Raw genomic sequence first — 18218 nt, 5'->3', positions numbered from 1 at the left:
CAAAGATTAAAAAAAAAAAAGAAATTAAAGGCCAATTGATAATTTGATATAGGAAAGTAAATATCATCGAATCACTAAAGTGTGAAAATGAACAGAAATAGCAGAATGTGGGCAAATCATGTGATTCATAGCTGTTTATTAAATATTAACTTAAGTAGCTACTGAAGAAACAAAATTTTCATTCTCGTCATACAGGAGCAAGAAAAAAATGTTTTACTGCATTGTGTAGTGACTGCTGATCCTCAAGATATCTAAACTGTATTCGTGGTTTCACATTATTTTCTGTGCTTATAAAGTAAAACAAAATAGTTCTCAAGGTTAATGAATTACCAAATAAGTTGCAGATTTTTTTTCACTTCTTGGCTTTTGATGACGAGGTCAAAGATGGAGAATGCAAACACTAAAGTGATTTGACACTCTAGGAAGAAGTGAAAAGCCACACAAGGCAAGTTAGAATAAGGCAAGATGCTTCTCAACTTGGACTCTACATACTCAGGTAAGAAGTAGGCAATGCTAGGGGTAACTATAGTTTTCATGTTTTAATGGCCTTTATGATTTTTAAGCCAAATATTGTGATGTAATTGTTTATTGGCACACTTTAAATGGCAAAATTTGGTTTGAAATGTTGCAGAAACATTACATGAAATTATATGAAATAATGTTTGAAATATCTCTTAGTAAAGGTAAACACAATTTGTATTATTTTACTTGCACACTTTAGTGATGTCGACCAAGCTTATTGGTGGGGAAATAGAGCATTAAAAAAAAAAAAGATCTTATATTGTTGGCGGGGACAAAACAATGATTGCTCAATGTAAGTGGAGACACATCCCCTATGCCCATGCCAAATCTACACTCTTGACATTCACATGGTGTCAAGTCAAGTCACATTTATTTGCATAGCCCTTAATCTCAAAAATGTCTCAAAAGAATGCACAGCATTACAATTACACCATCGCCTGATCTTAAACCAACATGCGGGCAAAGAAAAACTCGACACCTCAGCGTGAGGGGGAAAAAAAAAAACTGGCAATCTCCCTTCCAGGATGACCGTGGTGGAATAGATTTAGCATTGAGTCACAGTACACAAACATAGTAAACATCAATAAAAGAGAACACTAGGTAACATGTTGAAATGTTTCCGGAAAGTGCATGACAGCAACGACGCCTCAAGCCTGTAAACTAGTCCAAAAAGTCCATAATGGCAATGACGCATGTCCCATCTCTGGTGAAAACATTTTAATTTAACCTTTATTTGTTATACAACATGTCACACAATTCTCGGTATAACACCTGCTATGGCCCAAGGACCATATGTGGGACGTTGGGCTTTATAATCTGGTCCCGTCAAAAGAATTTTTTTGTTTGAACAAATTTATTGACACTAATAACAGAAAGCAATCATGACAATCTCAACAGCAATTAAGCACATTCACAATATTATATTCCAATATGACGTTTTTAAAAGCAAACGCAATGTGAGGTTTAAACAACCCTTCTCGAAAATCTCATTTTTTTGGTTTGGTTTGAACAAATTTATTGACACTAATAGCAATCAAGTAATGTTTAAATAAACAACTGAAAAAATATTCGTTGTTCCCACCTGCATCCGCGAGAGAGCACTGTTCTTTCAAGACAAGCATGCTGCCTGTGACATAAACAAATGACGTGATATGGACTACGAGAAAACCCAACATTTTGCCTGTAGATTTTCTTTTGTGAGCACACGTAGTCGTTCTCGCTTTGTTTTTGACGCAATACGTCAACATGTGTGATTATTAATTTAATACATCGAAGTGTCTTTGTAAATTACTGTAGTTGCAAGGAGGGGTGTGTCTAACGTGCTGCCTTCAAGTGCTTCTGTATGGATTTTGTGATCGTAAAAACGGCATTAGTATACATACTTTCAATTATTTTTTTAAACATTTCCAAACAATTTGACAGGATTAAAACCCCAAGGTGTATAAAATTCCTCTTACCGTTGTTTTTATTTTGTGCGAATAAACACAATAGAATGGTTTAGGCATGAGAGTGCCAGTTTCCGATTAAATTTTCTAGTTCTCGCGAGGTCTGTAAAGTACACACGTCTGAATATTTCAAGTGGTGGAGCACGCCACGGCCAGGTCAGAGTCTAAAGTTTAGTTGCACCGAAAATGTTCCCGGAGAAGAATAAAATTGAGAAACCCAATCCTTTGGCAAAGTCTGGATTTTTTTCTCAGCTTTTTTTGTGGTAAGTCATATTTGTGACAGCACTGGGTCATGTCCTAGTTTTCAACATTAGGCGAGGGGTCTCCAACCCTTTTGAAGCGGAGGGATACTTTTTGTTACTAATTGGGGCCGCCAAGACTGTTGTGCCTATAAAAAGTAACAACTTTTCATTTTTTATTACCGTTATTCCATGGTTAATTACTGAAAGGGTTAAATAGACTTATTCAACCACTGAAAATCATTTTAATAGCATATCACTATGACCCAGCACTAGTGAGCTATTCTGAGAACCAGTTTGCGGGTTTCTCAGCTGTTCTTTTGGGGCTACCTGATGGCATCACGTTGGAGACCTCTATCTACAGGGTTCCTACCGTTACTTGAAATCCTTAAAAAAAGAGCTCTATGGGTAAAGTGCTTGAAAATGCTTGAAATTAGTTGCTGCCAACACTGCTCTTTGTTGGCTTTGCTTTGTCATTGCATTCTTTTTATCCCTTGTGATTAACGGCAGCATACATGAGTTTGTATGGCATTATACTATTTAGCGTCATCGCCCCCTACGGGTTGCACCCAAGAGGACAGGTGCATGCTACACTGAAACAGGGCACTACTAAATGTGTATTTGTGCAAGGATTATGTATCAATTATGGACAAAAATCAAGGTAGCGATTCTCAATTTCTTGCAACTAAAATTTAAGGTGCATACTACAGTCATTTTTACACGACACCTAGATGGGAAGAATTGATCTCGAAAACAGAAATATTTGCAATTTACTCAACATCTAACAATCATATGTCTTGATAATTGCACGCATGGCGGCGCAGTGGTTAGCGCATGTGCGTCACAGTTCATGTCTTGGCTTCGCTTTGCGTGGGTTCAAATCCAGCTCCAGACTTCCTGTGCGGAGTTTGTATGGTTTCTTATGGGCACTCTGGTTTCCTCCCACATTCCAAAAACATGCATTTCAGGTAAAGTGGCCGGTCCAAATTGTCCCTAGGTGTGAATGAGTGAGTTGTCTGTCCACGTGTGCCCTGCGATTGGCTGGCGACCAGTTACACTGTATTTGACATTGCGTTAATAATGGTGGGTTAATTCAAGAGAAATGTCATTTTAATGAGTATGATACTTTTAATGTTTTGTTGTAACTGTTAGTACTAAGATATTAATATATATGGTTATGTGGGTTTACTGTAGATGAAGGATGTCAAACTCCGTTTGGCCATGGGGCCAGGTCCAGACTTTCTGTTCTCAGGCGAGCTGGATCAGTAAAAGACTGTCTACGCCAAATGTTTAGCTTTGTTTTACATTATTATGCTTTATCAATTAGCCTACATTAGTAGCCTACCCTACATATTATAATCACGGATGACGAGGGAATTTTCAAAACACAATACATTAATTTCCAAACAATGGGTTGAAATATTTTCATGTTGGGCATTGAATGTGTTAACTGGTTTATTTTAACATTTGAGTGAATGAAGTTTTACACCTGAACTAACTGAACACACTATGCAAACTCAACACTGCGCTCAAGTGGCCAAAGAGAGCATTTGGTATGCATTAATAAAACATTTGAAAAAAAACATAACATTTGATAGAAATTAGCTAGAGACTCGCTTTTTTTGACATACTTGGAAATAATGGAGATAATAAATCATCAAGCCGGGTAAGGTAAGGTACTCCTTTTTTTTTCTTTTTCTTCTTTTTTTAACTTAAAATATGTCGACGCACACTGTTTCGGCGGAAACATTTCAAAATTAATACCGGCACAAATTTGGTGTTTTATTAAAGGTTAAATTATCATGTTGCCTAAATTGTCAGTATGCTGTGTGTCTTATCATTTACAGCGGCTCAGCACATAATACAGGTTATTTATTTGGATGAATAATATTGCTTTAATTTGTTATTTTACCATATTCTTAACTAGTTTGCGTTCGATTTATTAAGCTTTTCTTTTAAAAAAATATAATGTTAATATTTAAATTAAGAAAAAAGAGTATCCGGCTAACAAAGGGTACGTTTTTTTATATTCTAGTTATTGGAGGGCAAGGCATAACCTGTGGTTGTTGCGGTCAATTGCGACTGATTTACTCCCCACCCAATCGTCTTCTAAAAGTTAACGCTTAATTGTTTGGCAGATTTTTCTTGATCCATCATTTTTGGTAGCCCTCCGCCGAATATCGGTTATGTTTACTGGTTTACACTACCAAACTTACAAATCTGAAAGTTTTGATTTGTAAATACCTTTGTTGTGTATGAGGTTCAGTTTGTTTATTTTTGAAGTCGATTGACTACAGATAAGCTGTGTGCAGTGAGGTGTATTAGTTGGTTTTGGCAAATATGCAAGTGTAACAGTTGTTGCATTGCACAGCACCATGGTTCTGCACCATCTTCATTCGCAGTTCCAATAATCGCTATTTTAACGAATCTGTCCAATAAAACTTAAAATGCCCAAATATTTTCACCTATACGTTACTACTGTGGAGAACTTTGCAACTTTTGACATTGCATCCTGTCCCTCTTCTGTGTTTGCCTGCTGGATTCCACAGGACACAAAAAGGACAGACTTTTATTAACAGAAAGTTTTAGGTCTGATCTGTTTATCTGTCAAAATGATAAATGATGTCAAAACATTTTCCTTTAGAATTGTATCTAATGATTGAATCAATCAACTGTTAGAATTGACTGAATCTAGTCTCCGGTTTGGTCGCTGAGTGAGTATTCTGATCATAAATTTCTCTGCTAGTTTCAGAGTTGTTTCAAACTAAATTATAATGCTTCCACCCTTACACAAGGTGGGAGAGCAGGTTCTATGGGGGTTGCAAGGGGCAAAGCCCAACCGGTTCATGAGTGTAAAGTAAAGTTCCTTTCTTTTTAACTTTGCTCTCAGTTCTGTTTGGGTCCCGAGAAGTGTAATAGCTTTTCGAGGCACTACCTGGCCATCCTTTTTGACTTTTCTCTTCATTTGATTTTGTTGAATTATTCCAGTCAGCGTACTGCTCACGTCAGGCATGTCCAAAGTCTAGCCCGGGACCAGTTACGGCCCGTGATCAGATTTTTACTAGTCCGTGCCCTCTGTCCTAAAATGTAATTTTTTTTGGTCCGCCAGCAATGTTGACTGAAGTATTAAATAAATTTGTACTCGCCAAAAAAAATCACAATTTCACCAGATAACGGCAGTAGCTTTTTGGCCACCTTATAAGAGCTTGCTCTGTCCACTCCACGCATCGGCCCGGTATTGCAGTACCTCCAAGAACGGTGCATTCGCACTGATCGCTGCATGGCTCTGTGGCTAGGACCTTGACTCGGCCTCTTGGCTGAGAGCAAGTGTCTCGGCCCCTTTGCTTTGTAACGTATTATGATTTGACCGATAACAGATAATGGATAATTGATAAAGAATATAGAACAATAAACCTTACAAAATCCCCCCCACCTTGGCTTTCTGTGAGAATCTTAACCCACCCCGTTTCCGACATGGCCACTGTAAATAAAAAAGGAAAGTTGACTATGAGGGCAGCCCCTTCCACAACAAGTGGAAACTGGAGTATTTTCTTTTCACTGAAACACAAAACAAACTGCGTCCGCCTAATATGCCAAGAAACTGGTTGTTTTAAAAAAATATAAGGATGCATGTTCAGACGAAACATGCCTACTACAAAAACCTAATTGGAAACGAACGCGGTGAAAAAGCGAATTAACTGGAAGTTGTTTCAACGGCACAGCAGCGCTTTTTCACAAGACCCTGCGAGTCAAATGAACATGCTACAAAGGCGAGCTTCGAGGTCGCGACGCTGATCGCCAAGCATCGCAAACCTTTCACGGAAGGTGAATTTATTAAAGACTGTTCAAAGAATGCCAGGCTGAATAGTCGGCCCTACTCAAAATCTGGCCCGCTTTCTGAAAGTTGGGACACCCCTAGCTTACGTAGTTCCTTTAGGCCGGACTTTAGTTTAAAACGCCATCACATACTGCCAGAAGGCGACTTGCGGGGAGAAAAACATAAGCCCCGTCATTTCGCCGCTAAATGCTGTGATACTGGTCCCAGCGAGTCTATGGGATACTGAGATTGCTACCCACAATCTTCCACCCTTTTTTTTTTTCAACGTTTTACTGACCCATCTCCGCAGATCAGCTCCATGCTGCCCAGCCAAGAAGCGTCCTGAGACATCTTTATTAGTTAGTTGATCATATTATAAATTGAATCGATGCAGGGAATATTGATTTGAGTTGACCAATTGCCAAGTTGTTACCCAAAGGTTTCCCTTTGGATTATTCAGTATTAATTATTGTGCTCATTCAATTTTCTTCAGTAGACTTGTCGTAAATGTATTACCAAGAATGTTCGATTGTGTGTATCTCTTGATTACGATATACAGAAGCTTGCTGCATCAAAGAAGTCACGATTAGATTGTGCATGTAGCCACACTTTAGATTAGGAGATTGATCACAAGGTTCTTTAGCTCTTGAACCTGATAAAATATGTAAAAACTGCAGTGGTGCTCTAAGACAAATTTAATATAACACTCGGTGCAAACATTAACTTTGCCTCTGAAAAATGATTTGTCAAACGATTATGTATTAAAATGATTTATTGACCTACATTTGCAGAGGAATGGCTCAGCAAACCTTTGAGAATCTGTTACTTGAACTGCAGTGACACACACATGTCACTGATCACAAGCTTTCGTAAATCGTGAACATTGCCACTTGTGAAATAATTTTTGGAACATCCCTTTAAGGACACCCTATACCAGGGGCCGGAAATCTTTTTGTCCTGAAGAGCCATATTAACAAATTGTTTAGATTTATTTTATGTGTACTTTTTTGAGATGGAGCCATACCAAATATTTTAAGACACATTTTAGCATAAACTCTCTCTCCAAACGAAATAAAAATTTTCAGCTCATTGTATTTTACTGCGTGATGTTTGATGATTTTATGACATTTATGAAATAGGCTCTGACATTATTCTTGTGTCCCATATCAACCATTATACCACTTTAAACTTCTCTCCCTCCCGCAATTACCCAATACCGTTGAGGTTCCCTCCTTTTGACCTACATTTTTTCATAAATAATGGTTTCAAAACCAGGTGTTGGCAGTTATTTTTCAAAATTGTCACAAAATACAATACGTCACTCGAGGATACCGTTGTATTTACCTACGGTGCAGACAGAAGTATGCTGTGTGCATGGCCCCACCCACTCCTATCGCTCACCCATTCAATTTGCTCTGTGTGCTTGGCTGGCGTTTCTGGCTGTTTACAGTTTTTCTTTGGGTATTTATCATTTAGTGTCTCAACAGTGAACCTAAATTGTTTAATGAGATTCCATATAGAGGATCCTCAGAGACATAAAGCCAAAACGGGTTCTGTTGGTGTGGCACCTTGATTCTAAACTCTAGTGGGCAGTATGCTCTGCAATTACAAGGACCGAACCATTCTCACTATTAGCGCTACGTCAGCTATGCGTGAAATAGACTTGTTTCCACGCTTATCAGATTTGAAGTGTTCTAGAAGAGATTTGCATTATTGCAATTTTATATCTGAGCCACATGTTCTCATGAAAAGAACCACATATGGCTCGCCAGCCATAGGATCCCAAACACCAGCCCTATACCCTATCAGACCTTTTCTAGCCATAATTTCAAAGCTATCTATCCCGCCACTACTTGGGTTGCCCGATGTACTGTAAATCACATCCTCTGCGTAACTCTTTATATACTTCCCCACACATCCACTTCTTTCATCAGTGAATTTGCAGAGTTTTTGACAATTTTACACTCCATAATCAAACTTTAATACCTGGTAATTTCAATGTACATGTAGACATGATTTTTCTCAAACGTTTAAATTACCCAGTTTTTAAACAACATGTCACACAGCTTTAATTACGATAAATTACGATCCAAGGAAAAAAATCAAAACCTATAATAAAACACTCAAACAGGCTAGAATTACATACTTCTCAAATCCTACTTCTGACAGGGAAAATAACCCCAAATTCATTTTCTCTACCTTCAAACTTGTAACTAAAGCTGATTTTGAAAAAAGTCCCCATTGATGCCGAAAAATGCTCTTTGTGAGGACTTTGCAGACCACTTCAGAAGTAAAATTACTAAAATAAGGTCCAGCATTTTAGCCCATCAGAATGGAAGATCTAAAATAGTTGGAAAATCAATTTTACCTGAGGAAACACTGAACCTTTGTTGCTGCGAGGACACTTGGTCAAGTTCTCTTTAGGCAACCTCAGATTCAGATTCAGATTTAGATATACTTTATTGTCATTCTAGTACACGTGTATACAGAACGAAATGTCGATACATCTGACCCGCACAGTTTCCTTGAATGTACAGATATAAATAAAATGTTTTGAGTTGGAGTATTGAAGTACTAATAATATACTAAAAAAATTATGGCTATGTATATTATTATACAATAGTGCAAAGAGTGCAAGAGTAGCAGCTAACCAGATGTGCAAAATGGGCAGTCAGGTAAACAAGTCACTGTACAGTAACAATAACACTGCCTTTTAAATCCAATTCAATTCCCCCCTCTTTTTAAGGACAGTCGATGGATTCTCTAAGAAACAGTTTTTAAATATCGTCATCTGCTATTTGGATTTTTCCTGCCGACTTGAAAACGGCGGTTGCGAGGCCCCATCTGAAGAATAGCAATTTAGACTGAAGCATTTTTAATAATTAATCTAATAGTCTAATAGCCAACCTACTGTTTTGAAGCAACGTTTTAGGGTGAAAAAATGGTTTTATTCAGCTCAATTCTTTTTTTTACAAGAAAACAGCATTTTAGAGAAATTTCAGTCTAGTTTTAGGGTCATGCACAGTACAGAGACTGCCCTGTTAAAATACTTTTAATGATATCAGGTATACCACGGATTTTAATAAACTTACAGTTATTGTGCTACTGGATTTCGGTGCTGCCTTTGACACAGTAGATCACCACATTTTACTAAATGGAAACCTGGCGGGCATCTCTTGTACTGTTTAAAACTGGTTTCGTTCCTATCTTACAGAGCAGCATTTCTTAGTTGGTATGCATGTTCCTCCAGAACCCATGAAGTTACCTGTGAGTTTCCCCAAGGTTGAATGTAAGCCTGATACCTTTTTATCTGTACATGCTTCCCCTTGGGAATGTTATCAGGTGACACGGAGTCAACTTCAATTCTTTTGCTAATGACACCCAGCTCTACATTGCCATGTCCCCTGATGACACAAGTCCTATAGATACCATTTCAAAATATATTTCCTACAGTTCAACCAAGACTAAACAGTGGTCTTAGTCATTGGTCCTAAAAGTCAAAGAGAGAAACTCTTACCAAAGATTTTAGATAAAGACTCTAGAGAAGATTTTAGACCTTGAGATTGTCTTGAAAATATGAGCGTTATTTTTTATTTTGAGCTCAATTATATTCCACATATCAGAAATTTAACTAAAATTAGGTATTATCATCTCAAGAATATAGCCAGAGTCCGCCCATTTCTCTCTCAGGTAAACATAGAGGTACTGATGCATGCTTTAATTTATTCTCATTTAGATTATTGTAATGCCGTATTTTTCGGTCTTCCTCAAAAGAAACATTGCCAGTATGCAGCTGTTACAAAACTCAGCAGCACGTGTGCTTACGGGGGCCAGAGTAAGGTTCACATTACACCAGTTTTAATCTGTTTTAATATCACTGCATTGGCTCCCTGTGCGTTTCAAGATCATTTTCAGGTGCTTTTAGTAGTTTTTAAATTTCTTAATTGTCTTGGGCCATCCTATCTGTCTGATTTGCATTTATTAAAACAGCCCTCTGGCCGGTGATTTGTTGACCGTACTTAGGGTAAGAAACCAAAACCTATGATGAGGCAGAATTCGTGGTCCTCATCTTTGGAACAGTCTGCCGGAGGACATCAGGGGCCCTTTATATTTTTAAGAGGAGGCTCGAGACTCACTTTTTTGATATGGCTTTTAATTAAACATTTTAGTTTTAATCTGTTTAACTCGTAATCTTTCACTGCATCACACTTTACTTTTTATTTAACATTTTTATATTTTGTACCGCATTTTTTTCCCATGTGTGTTTCCTCATTCGGGGGGCCCACACTGGTAGGTTGTGGTTCAATGACTGAAAATTCTGAGGCCCTCTGGTCCCATCCCTATCAGTGTGGCTACGCCTTCTTCAAATCCCCTTCCTTACACAGTTAGTCTATTTCTTGCCCTCATTAAATTTTATTTCTAGCACTATTTATTTTGTTTTTATTGTATTTTAACCATTGTGTGTGTCTGTGTATGAGGTTTTTCGGGTTGATGAGTGGGGAGAGGAGAGGGAATTTTATTGTCTTGGACACTAAATGCTTCTATACAGCACTTCTGAGTGGCAATGTATTGCCAAAAAAGTGCTTCACAAATAAATCTGATAGATTGATTGCTGGACAGATTAGATGGAATCAATAATGGCGAGAATTTGTCTTGGATTGCAACAACAAATCGATAAAATTGACTGATTCAAGTTTTGGTAACTAATTTCATCCTTCATTTGTCGTGTCCTGCGATTTATGAGCCCCAAAGTATGTTCAATCAATGCAAATTAGAGTCCATTGAATTGTGTTGGAATGTTGAGGGTTGTACTACCACTTTGGTCCAGCAGACGGTGGCTCAAGAATGTTTCTATAAAAAAAGTATCTTACATTTATTTTTAAATCATTTCTTTGTTGAACATTGCATAACTACAAACAAAATTGGCATGAAACAGCGCACCATTACAAAGTTAACAATTTCCAAGGGAACAGAAAGTGCTGGAGAAATACATAGAGAAAAAAAATGAAAATAAAGTAAAAAGAAAATTAAGAAAGATGACATGTTTAACTCCACATAAGGGGGAGATTCTTAAGAATATTCTTGAAAATGTTTTTCATACTCAAGAATTTAATGAAAAAAATTATTTGTCTAAATTTACAAAAATGGGTTTACATGTTTGATACTTGTGGACAAAACATATTGCTACACATGAAATAAAATGTATTTCTCTTTCTCAAATGTAATATAACCTTTGGATAAGGTGGTAGGAAAGGATGATCTTAATTATTTGCGGGTGTATAGTATACATTTGTGTGTGTTTGTTATTTTATAAACACTTGGGATATTGTTCTATAATACAAAATATTTGTTTTTTTGGGCAACAGTGTGTGTGGCACAGTTCTGAGGTCATGAGATCGAACCTTCCCGTGTGGAGTTATCATGTACTCTCCGTGCTTGCGTGGGTTTCCACCGGGCACTCTGGTTTCCTCCCACATTCCAAAATCATGCGTGTCAGGTTAATTGGCCGGTCCAAATTGGCCCTAGGTGTGAATGAGCGAATGAGTTGTCTGTCTCTGTGTGCCCTCCAACTGGCTGGCAACCAGTTCAGGGTGTTCCCTGCCCACTGCCCGTCGGGGTCAGTGGGCAGGGGACAGTTTTATTCTATTCGTCCAAAACTTTGATATTTGAATAAAGAGGAGGACATTTAAAATGTGTTTTTTAAAAAAATGATTAATCAATTCATTGAAAAAGTAATAAACTGATTAATCTATTGTTAAAATATTTGTTAGTTGGAATCCTACATAGGTCCTGTTTGGACTGTTTTGACTGAAATTGTTTCAGGGTTAGAAAACTGTGCAACTAACTAGTTCAATGCTTGTACTCTACAACCTCAGCGAAGGGGGTGGAGTATTATTGTGTGCGTGACCACTCTTCCATTGGAGTCTTTTTTTTTTTTCAACATTACCTGTGACCAGAGAAGGAAAATCCAGGCAAAGCCATTTATGGCTTCTTTTAGTCACATTTAGGTTCTTCTCGAGAGCTTGTTTAACTGTCACATAGAATCGCCTGTGACTTCATTTAAAGACTGGCAGTGTTTTATTTCCTGCACCAGAAACTTAAGGTTAACTGGATTATTAGGGCGCATGTTTAAAATTCTGTCCAATGTTGGGGCTATAGGTCTGCTTTGTAGTCCGTAAAATACAGTACTCTTGAATTGGGCCTTATTAGAGCATGTAGAAATATAGAAATTTCTATATTGGCAGTAGGTGTGGATGTTGATGGCAGGGGTGTATAGAGTGAAACCGGGCACATGTAATTTGGTCTTGAAACACATGGAGTCAACAGTGCGGGCAGTGATGGATTAATGATGCCAGTCAAGACGTCAGTCTGCCTTCAGCACATGCCTGGGGCATGAGTTTTGGATGCCAGCACAGCAAGTTGCTTCACACAGATTTGTCTCGCTCAGTGTGACGGACCAGGGTGCGCCTTTTCGTTGTCATTCATTGTCAGAGCTTGTTAAGCATTTTGGAATGAATTGCCAATGATCTAGGGAAGGGATGATGGCTTGCTTCAAGTGTCAGGGCCTCCAGTTTCTTTTTGGACCTTAGACTGTAGAATTACCATACCTGCCAACTACTACGGTTCTGCCGTAATGAGTACGGTTTTCTTGAACCCACTACGGTGTTTCGGTTTCATTACAAAAACTACGGTTTTCCCCTTAAAAAAAAAAAAAAAAAAATCGTAAATAAAGAACGAAAAACATTCCACCGCGAGATCGCGAAGTACCATTTCAAACAAAGGCTATCGGCACTGCCAGTCGTCTGCGCATGCGGGAGGTTTATTTTTAGCTCAATTGGAGCACTGCCATTGTTTAATCGGCAGCGAGAAGGAACCGAGATGTAGGTCACGGTGCTTTGAATAGATCATGGAATCTACCGGAGAAAAAGTGCAGAAAATTGTGAAACCGAAACGAAAATTACAGTGCTTTCGTGAAGAATATTTCAAAGCTTTCCCTGGAGTAATTATCAGATCGAGAAAAGGTGAAAATTACGCGAACTGCACACTGTGTAGACAAGACTTTTCTGTGGGTCATGGAGGAATTAGCGACGTTAAAGACCACGTTGGAACGAAAAAACACAAATCAAACGCCAATGACAGTAATTCCAGCGGCAAAATCTCCACTTTTTTTGTCGCCCCAACCGATTCTTTGGACGTCATAAATGCCGAAGTGTTATTTACTGAAGCGATCATTGAACATGGTGTTCCAATCGCTATGGCCGACCACATGGGACCGCTTTTCAGGAGAATGTTTCCCGATTCTAAGATCGCTAAAAAATATGGTTGTGGGAGAACGAAAACTTCGAACATCGTTCAGTGCCTTGGTGAAGAATCATCACAAAGCATCGTCGATGTCATCAAATCTTCGCCTTTTAGCATGTCTACTGATGGAAGTACAGACTACGACGATGTAAAACTTTATCCAATTTGTGTACGATTCTTCGATAACCAAACAGGAAAAGTTCTGTCAGTGCTTCTTTCGTTGAGAGAATGCAACACGGCATCGACGGGCGAGAACATTTTTAAGATTATCGAAAAAGAAATGAACTCGAACAACATTCCCTGGGATAATTTAGTGTGTTTTGCTGCCGACAACGCCGCTGTTATGCTTGGATCCAAGAAAGGAGTCGCGTCCTTCATCACAGAAAAATCTCCATCGGCATACATCGCAGGTAATTGACTATGCAATTTATTCAAAATTATTATTATTTCATATCGATGTGCCTATTACGAAAACGCTGCAAGCTGATTAATTTATGGTATCAAATATATCACTTGAAAATACAATTTTCCATAGATTCTTTTACAGTACTGATTTCAATTATAATATTGAGATATTTTAATTCAAGTAAAATTTGTCATTTAATTATTTTTATGTGCCCATAGTAATCACCTTGAGATGTGTGTTTGTATAGATGTAATTAATTAGTTATGTTTTACAAAGTAGTTTCAGGAAATGTCATGTTATTTCTTATACTCCTAATTTTTAAATATCAAAACTTCAGATAATGTTTTTAATAAAATATTACTAAAATTACATGATTTAAAGCAAATTACAATCCATCAGCCATAGGTATATGAGGACTTGCATTAACCATTACCACCAACATTACATCTCTTGACATTATGACTACAGTATTAATTTTTACTACACCATGACAACCTTGTTTTTATGCATTTAGATTATGTTCCAGAATTGGGGATATTATCTATTTATCCATGAACATTTACAATTTTTGCAATTAATTTGCAGGTTGTTCCTGCCATCTCATCCACTTGGCTGTTCAGAGAGGGGCGAAGCAATTGCCAGTGAAGCTAGATGATCTGCTTGTGGACGTGTTCTACTACTTGGAGAAGAGCAGCAAACGCAAGCAGGCACTCCGACAGTTCCAAGAAGAGGAAGGTCTACCCAAGGCCAAGATCCTGAAGCATGTGTCAACGAGATGGCTGTCCCTGGAGCATTGCTTGGACCGACTCCTTCAGCAGTGGACGGCTCTCATCAAGTTCTTTGAGGCAGAGGTGGGTCATGAGAAGAAGTCCAGCATGCCATCCAGCAGAGGAAGAAAGAGGCCCTACACTCCTGATGTGAAGAAGTCGGAGGAGAAGAAAAGGAAGCTGGACACGGCCGCTCCTCAGGCAACAGATGAGAAAGCAGACTCCTCCAAGACCTTCGACTTGGCCAGGTACATGTTCAAGGAGAAGGAAGTGGCGGACAAGTCTAAGAAGGTGAAGGAGAAGAAGAAAGAAGATGACACCAAGACCAGCAGCAGCAAAGCCAGCCTTATCCTCACCAAGATGAGTGACAAGAACACTTTGTTGTATGCCCATTTCTTGATGGCAGTCTTGCCAATCTTCAACGAGACCAACACCTTCCTCCAAAAAGATGAACCCTGCGTGCATCTCTTGCACCATGTGCTCTCGACTCAGTTCAGCAAGCTCATCATGTGCTTAATGAAGCCAAAGGTCATCATCGCTGCCAGTGACATCACAAAGGTGAACTTTAAGGACCGGGCCAACCAGAAGGACGACGAGGATCTCTTCATGGGAACCAACTGCAGGGACTATGTGGCTGAACATGCAAAGGAATGTGACCTCACCACTTTCTTTTCCAGTGTCAGGGCATTCTACAGCAGCACATGCAGCTACATGATCAGCGCATTTCCCTTTGGGGATGAAGTTCTGGTGAATGCCCGGATGCTGGATATCAGCTACAGGCAGGACTGCAAGTTCAGCCAGGTGAGGTTCTTTGCTGAGAGGTACCCTCACCTCCTGACCAAGGATGACAAGAGGAGTCTGGAAGAGGAGTTCCTCGTATACCAGTGCGATCCACTCACCCCTGCCATCACAGAAGCTGAGCGAGTGGACACAGCGTGGAACGAGCTCTCAAAACTCAAGGACCCAGCCACTGGCAAGGCCAAGTTTGGAGCCCTCTTCAAAGTGGCCAAGTCTGTGTTGGTGATTTATCACAGCAACGCAGACTGTGAACGCATCTTCAGTCATGTCAACAAGAACAAGACGGAGTTCCGGGCAAGTCTATCGACCAAAGTGCTTGGCAGCCTGATGACTAGGAAAATGATGATGACATCATCTGGATACAAGTGCCACAGTGTGACCCATTCGAAAGACCAGTTGAAAAAATCAAAACGATGCACAATGGAAAACAAATAATGCTTAGGCTGTAGCTTGTATAACATGGAGAACATTTGGATATCATTAATTTTGCTAAAGTGAATCAACCCATGCATGTTTATGGCTTTTCAGTCTCTTATTATCTGCTTTTCAGCGGAGAAAAATCTTTTGGCCTCGCATGTTCAATTGACTCTGGTGTGCCTTGCTTCACTTTGAGAAGTGACTGATTCAATGGAGCAGTGACACTTAGAAATGTGCCAGTGAAATTGTTTGCATGATATATATAGATTTAGCCTTTAGTTTGTTTATTGCTTAAATATGTGCTGAAGTCAGTTAAGTGAAATTGGGAATTTCTAAGATGAGAAGTGACTGCCTCAATGGACATACACTTGTATGCAGTGCAGTGACACTTGGAAATGTACCAGTGAAATGTTTTCTTAGTTAGATAATTAGTTTAATTATTGTTTGCCAAATTTTGTTTTATCTTCAACTGCTTCCAATAGTTAAATTGCATGTAAAATTTAAGTATTAGTCAGTGTTGGGCCTGGTTGTTATTTTATTTATATAAAAACTGATCAAAATCAATTATATAATTATTCACTCACAAATATATTGGAATATCTCAAATAACAAGTTTCCAAACTAACCTGAAAACCAACCCAAGAACCAACACTGAATAATATTACTTCAATGATAAAAAATTAAATGTTTTGTTTCTTATTGTATCAAATATTGAAAAGAAAAGAAAACTATGAGGGTTTTCTATGACTTTGTTATATTAAATACATTGTTGAGCTTTAAAGAACTTTCTTTTGATTATTTCCATCAGTACAGTTTAGGTAAATTGACTGTAAACATGAGGTTGTGATTGTGAAAAAAATGTAAAATTTGTTACTTCTTAGCTGCATTTTAAGCCCTGAAAATGCTAAAAATCCTTTGACTTCAGGGGGGCTTCACCCCCCTGAACCCCCCACCGGACATCGTCCTGGACCTGACCAGGGCCTGCGGCCCCTGGACCCTAGCTACTAGGCTTTTTCACTTTCAAAAGTTGGCAGGTATGAATTACCAGATCCCCGAGCAACTTTCTTATTTGATGCATTAGACAACAAGTGGCAAAAGAAGCGCCTACGGAGATGGCAACCAGTTCAGGGTGGAATTTCCTGCCTGATAACTCATCTTTCATAAACAGTTGATTTTAGGCCAAAATATCTATAAGCGTCAAGTCATCTGCAAAATTATTAACAAGAATAACAATAGGGTGACAAGCTCGGTCATCCGGGAGAAAGTCTGTGTAGTGATGCTGCTAGAGAAGCCAGCTGAGGTGGCTTTGGCCTCTGGTGTGGATGCCTCCTGGATGTCTCCCTTGGAAGTTGTTCCAGGCAGGAGATCCCAAGGATGACCCTGGACATGCTGGACAGGCTCTCTAAGCTGGACAGGGCCTTGGGATCCCGTCAGATGAGCTGGACAAAGTGGCTTGGAACAGGGAGGTCTGGGATTCCCTGCTGAGGTTGCTTCTCCAAGACCCAGAACCTGGATAAGCGTAAGATGATGGGTGGATGGATGGATGAACAACAGATGTAATAGCTACAGACCGCATAATTTGTTGAAAAGTTCTTTCCGAATGTTGTTTTTATTTTTACATCTATTGTATTAATATTTTTATGTATTCAGGATAAAAACTATTTTTGAGTCAACATGCAAGTGTATCATTCAATGCTCAAAAAGTAATGACAGAGATGGGAGTTAGCTCACACCTTGTAGAATGGATTACTGACTACCTGACAGGCAGACCCCAGTATGTGAAACAGGGGGGCTGTACATCGGACACTGTGGTTAGCAGCACAGGATCTCCGCAGGGGACCGTTCTCTCTCCGTTCCTATTCACTCTATATACATCGGACTTTAAGTACAACTCTGAGTCCTGCCATGTGCAAAAGTTTGCCGACGACACTGCGATCGTGGGATGTATCAGAAACGGGCAGGAGGAGGAGTACAGGAAATTGATCCAGGACTTTGTCCGATGGAGCGACGCAAACCACCTGCACCTAAACACCACCAAGACCAGAGAGATGGTGGTGGACTTCAGGAGAACCAGAACTCACCCGGTTCCTGTAACCATCAAGGGAGAATGTGTAGAATTTGTCCAGACCTACAAATACCTGGGTGTGCAGCTGGACAACAAACTGGACTGGACTGCCAACACAGAAGCTCTATGTAGGAAAGGGCAAAGCCGACTTTACTTCCTCAGAAGGCTGGCCTCCTTCAACATCTGCAAAAAGCTCCTGAAAATATTCTATGAGACAGTAGTGGCAAGCGCCCTCTTCTATGCGGCAGCGTGTTGGGGAGGCAGCGTCAAGAAGAAGGATGCCTCTCGTCTCAATAAACTGGGTAGGAAAGCGAGCTCTGTTGTGGGCAAAGAGCTGGACAGCCTAACAACAGTAGCTGAGAGACGAGCACTGAAAAAGCTGAGGTCAATCATGGACAATCCATCGCATCCACTACACAGCATTATCTCCAGACAGAAGA

The 18218-nt window shown here is 39.3% G+C and overlaps 2 protein-coding genes across 4 annotated transcripts in view; both read left to right on the top strand.

The window, feature by feature from the left end:
• The first annotated feature begins 172 nt into the window (after nt 1-172).
• LOC148369422 (ATP-binding cassette sub-family C member 4-like) overlaps nt 173-18218 on the top strand; it is a 58339-nt gene continuing 40293 nt past the window's right edge. For all 3 annotated transcript variants that reach the window (XR_015850010.1, XM_088331445.1, XM_088331444.1), the window contains exon 1: nt 173-2230. Coding sequence is in view for 2 of the 3 variants with exons in the window: in XM_088331445.1 (XP_088187571.1) it covers nt 2154-2230 (77 nt within the window). In the remaining variant the exon portion in view is untranslated. The remainder of the gene's footprint in view (nt 2231-18218) is intronic.
• LOC148369423 (uncharacterized) lies at nt 13159-16497 on the top strand. Its single transcript, XM_088331443.1, has 2 exons — nt 13159-13735; nt 14317-16497. The coding sequence occupies exons 1-2, from the start codon at nt 13279-13281 to the stop codon at nt 15729-15731; spliced, it is 1872 nt and encodes a 623-aa protein (XP_088187569.1). The 5' UTR covers nt 13159-13278; the 3' UTR covers nt 15732-16497.

The sequence above is a fragment of the Urocampus carinirostris genome, chromosome 3 (assembly GCF_059441175.1).
Source record: "Urocampus carinirostris isolate Australia breed hairy pipefish chromosome 3, RoL_Ucar_1.0, whole genome shotgun sequence".
NCBI lineage: Eukaryota > Metazoa > Chordata > Actinopteri > Syngnathiformes > Syngnathidae > Urocampus > Urocampus carinirostris.
This window is presented reverse-complemented; position numbering and strand designations above follow the sequence as displayed.

What these genes read in the sequence shown, in the direction of transcription:
- LOC148369423 (XM_088331443.1), top strand. Translation starts at nt 13,279, where the DNA reads ATGGCCGACCACATGGGACCGCTTTTCAGGAGAATGTTTCCCGATTCT. An exon ending in TCCATCGGCATACATCGCAG is followed by an intron (nt 13,736 to 14,316) that starts GTAATTGACTAT and finishes ATTAATTTGCAG; the next exon opens with GTTGTTCCTGCCATCTCATC.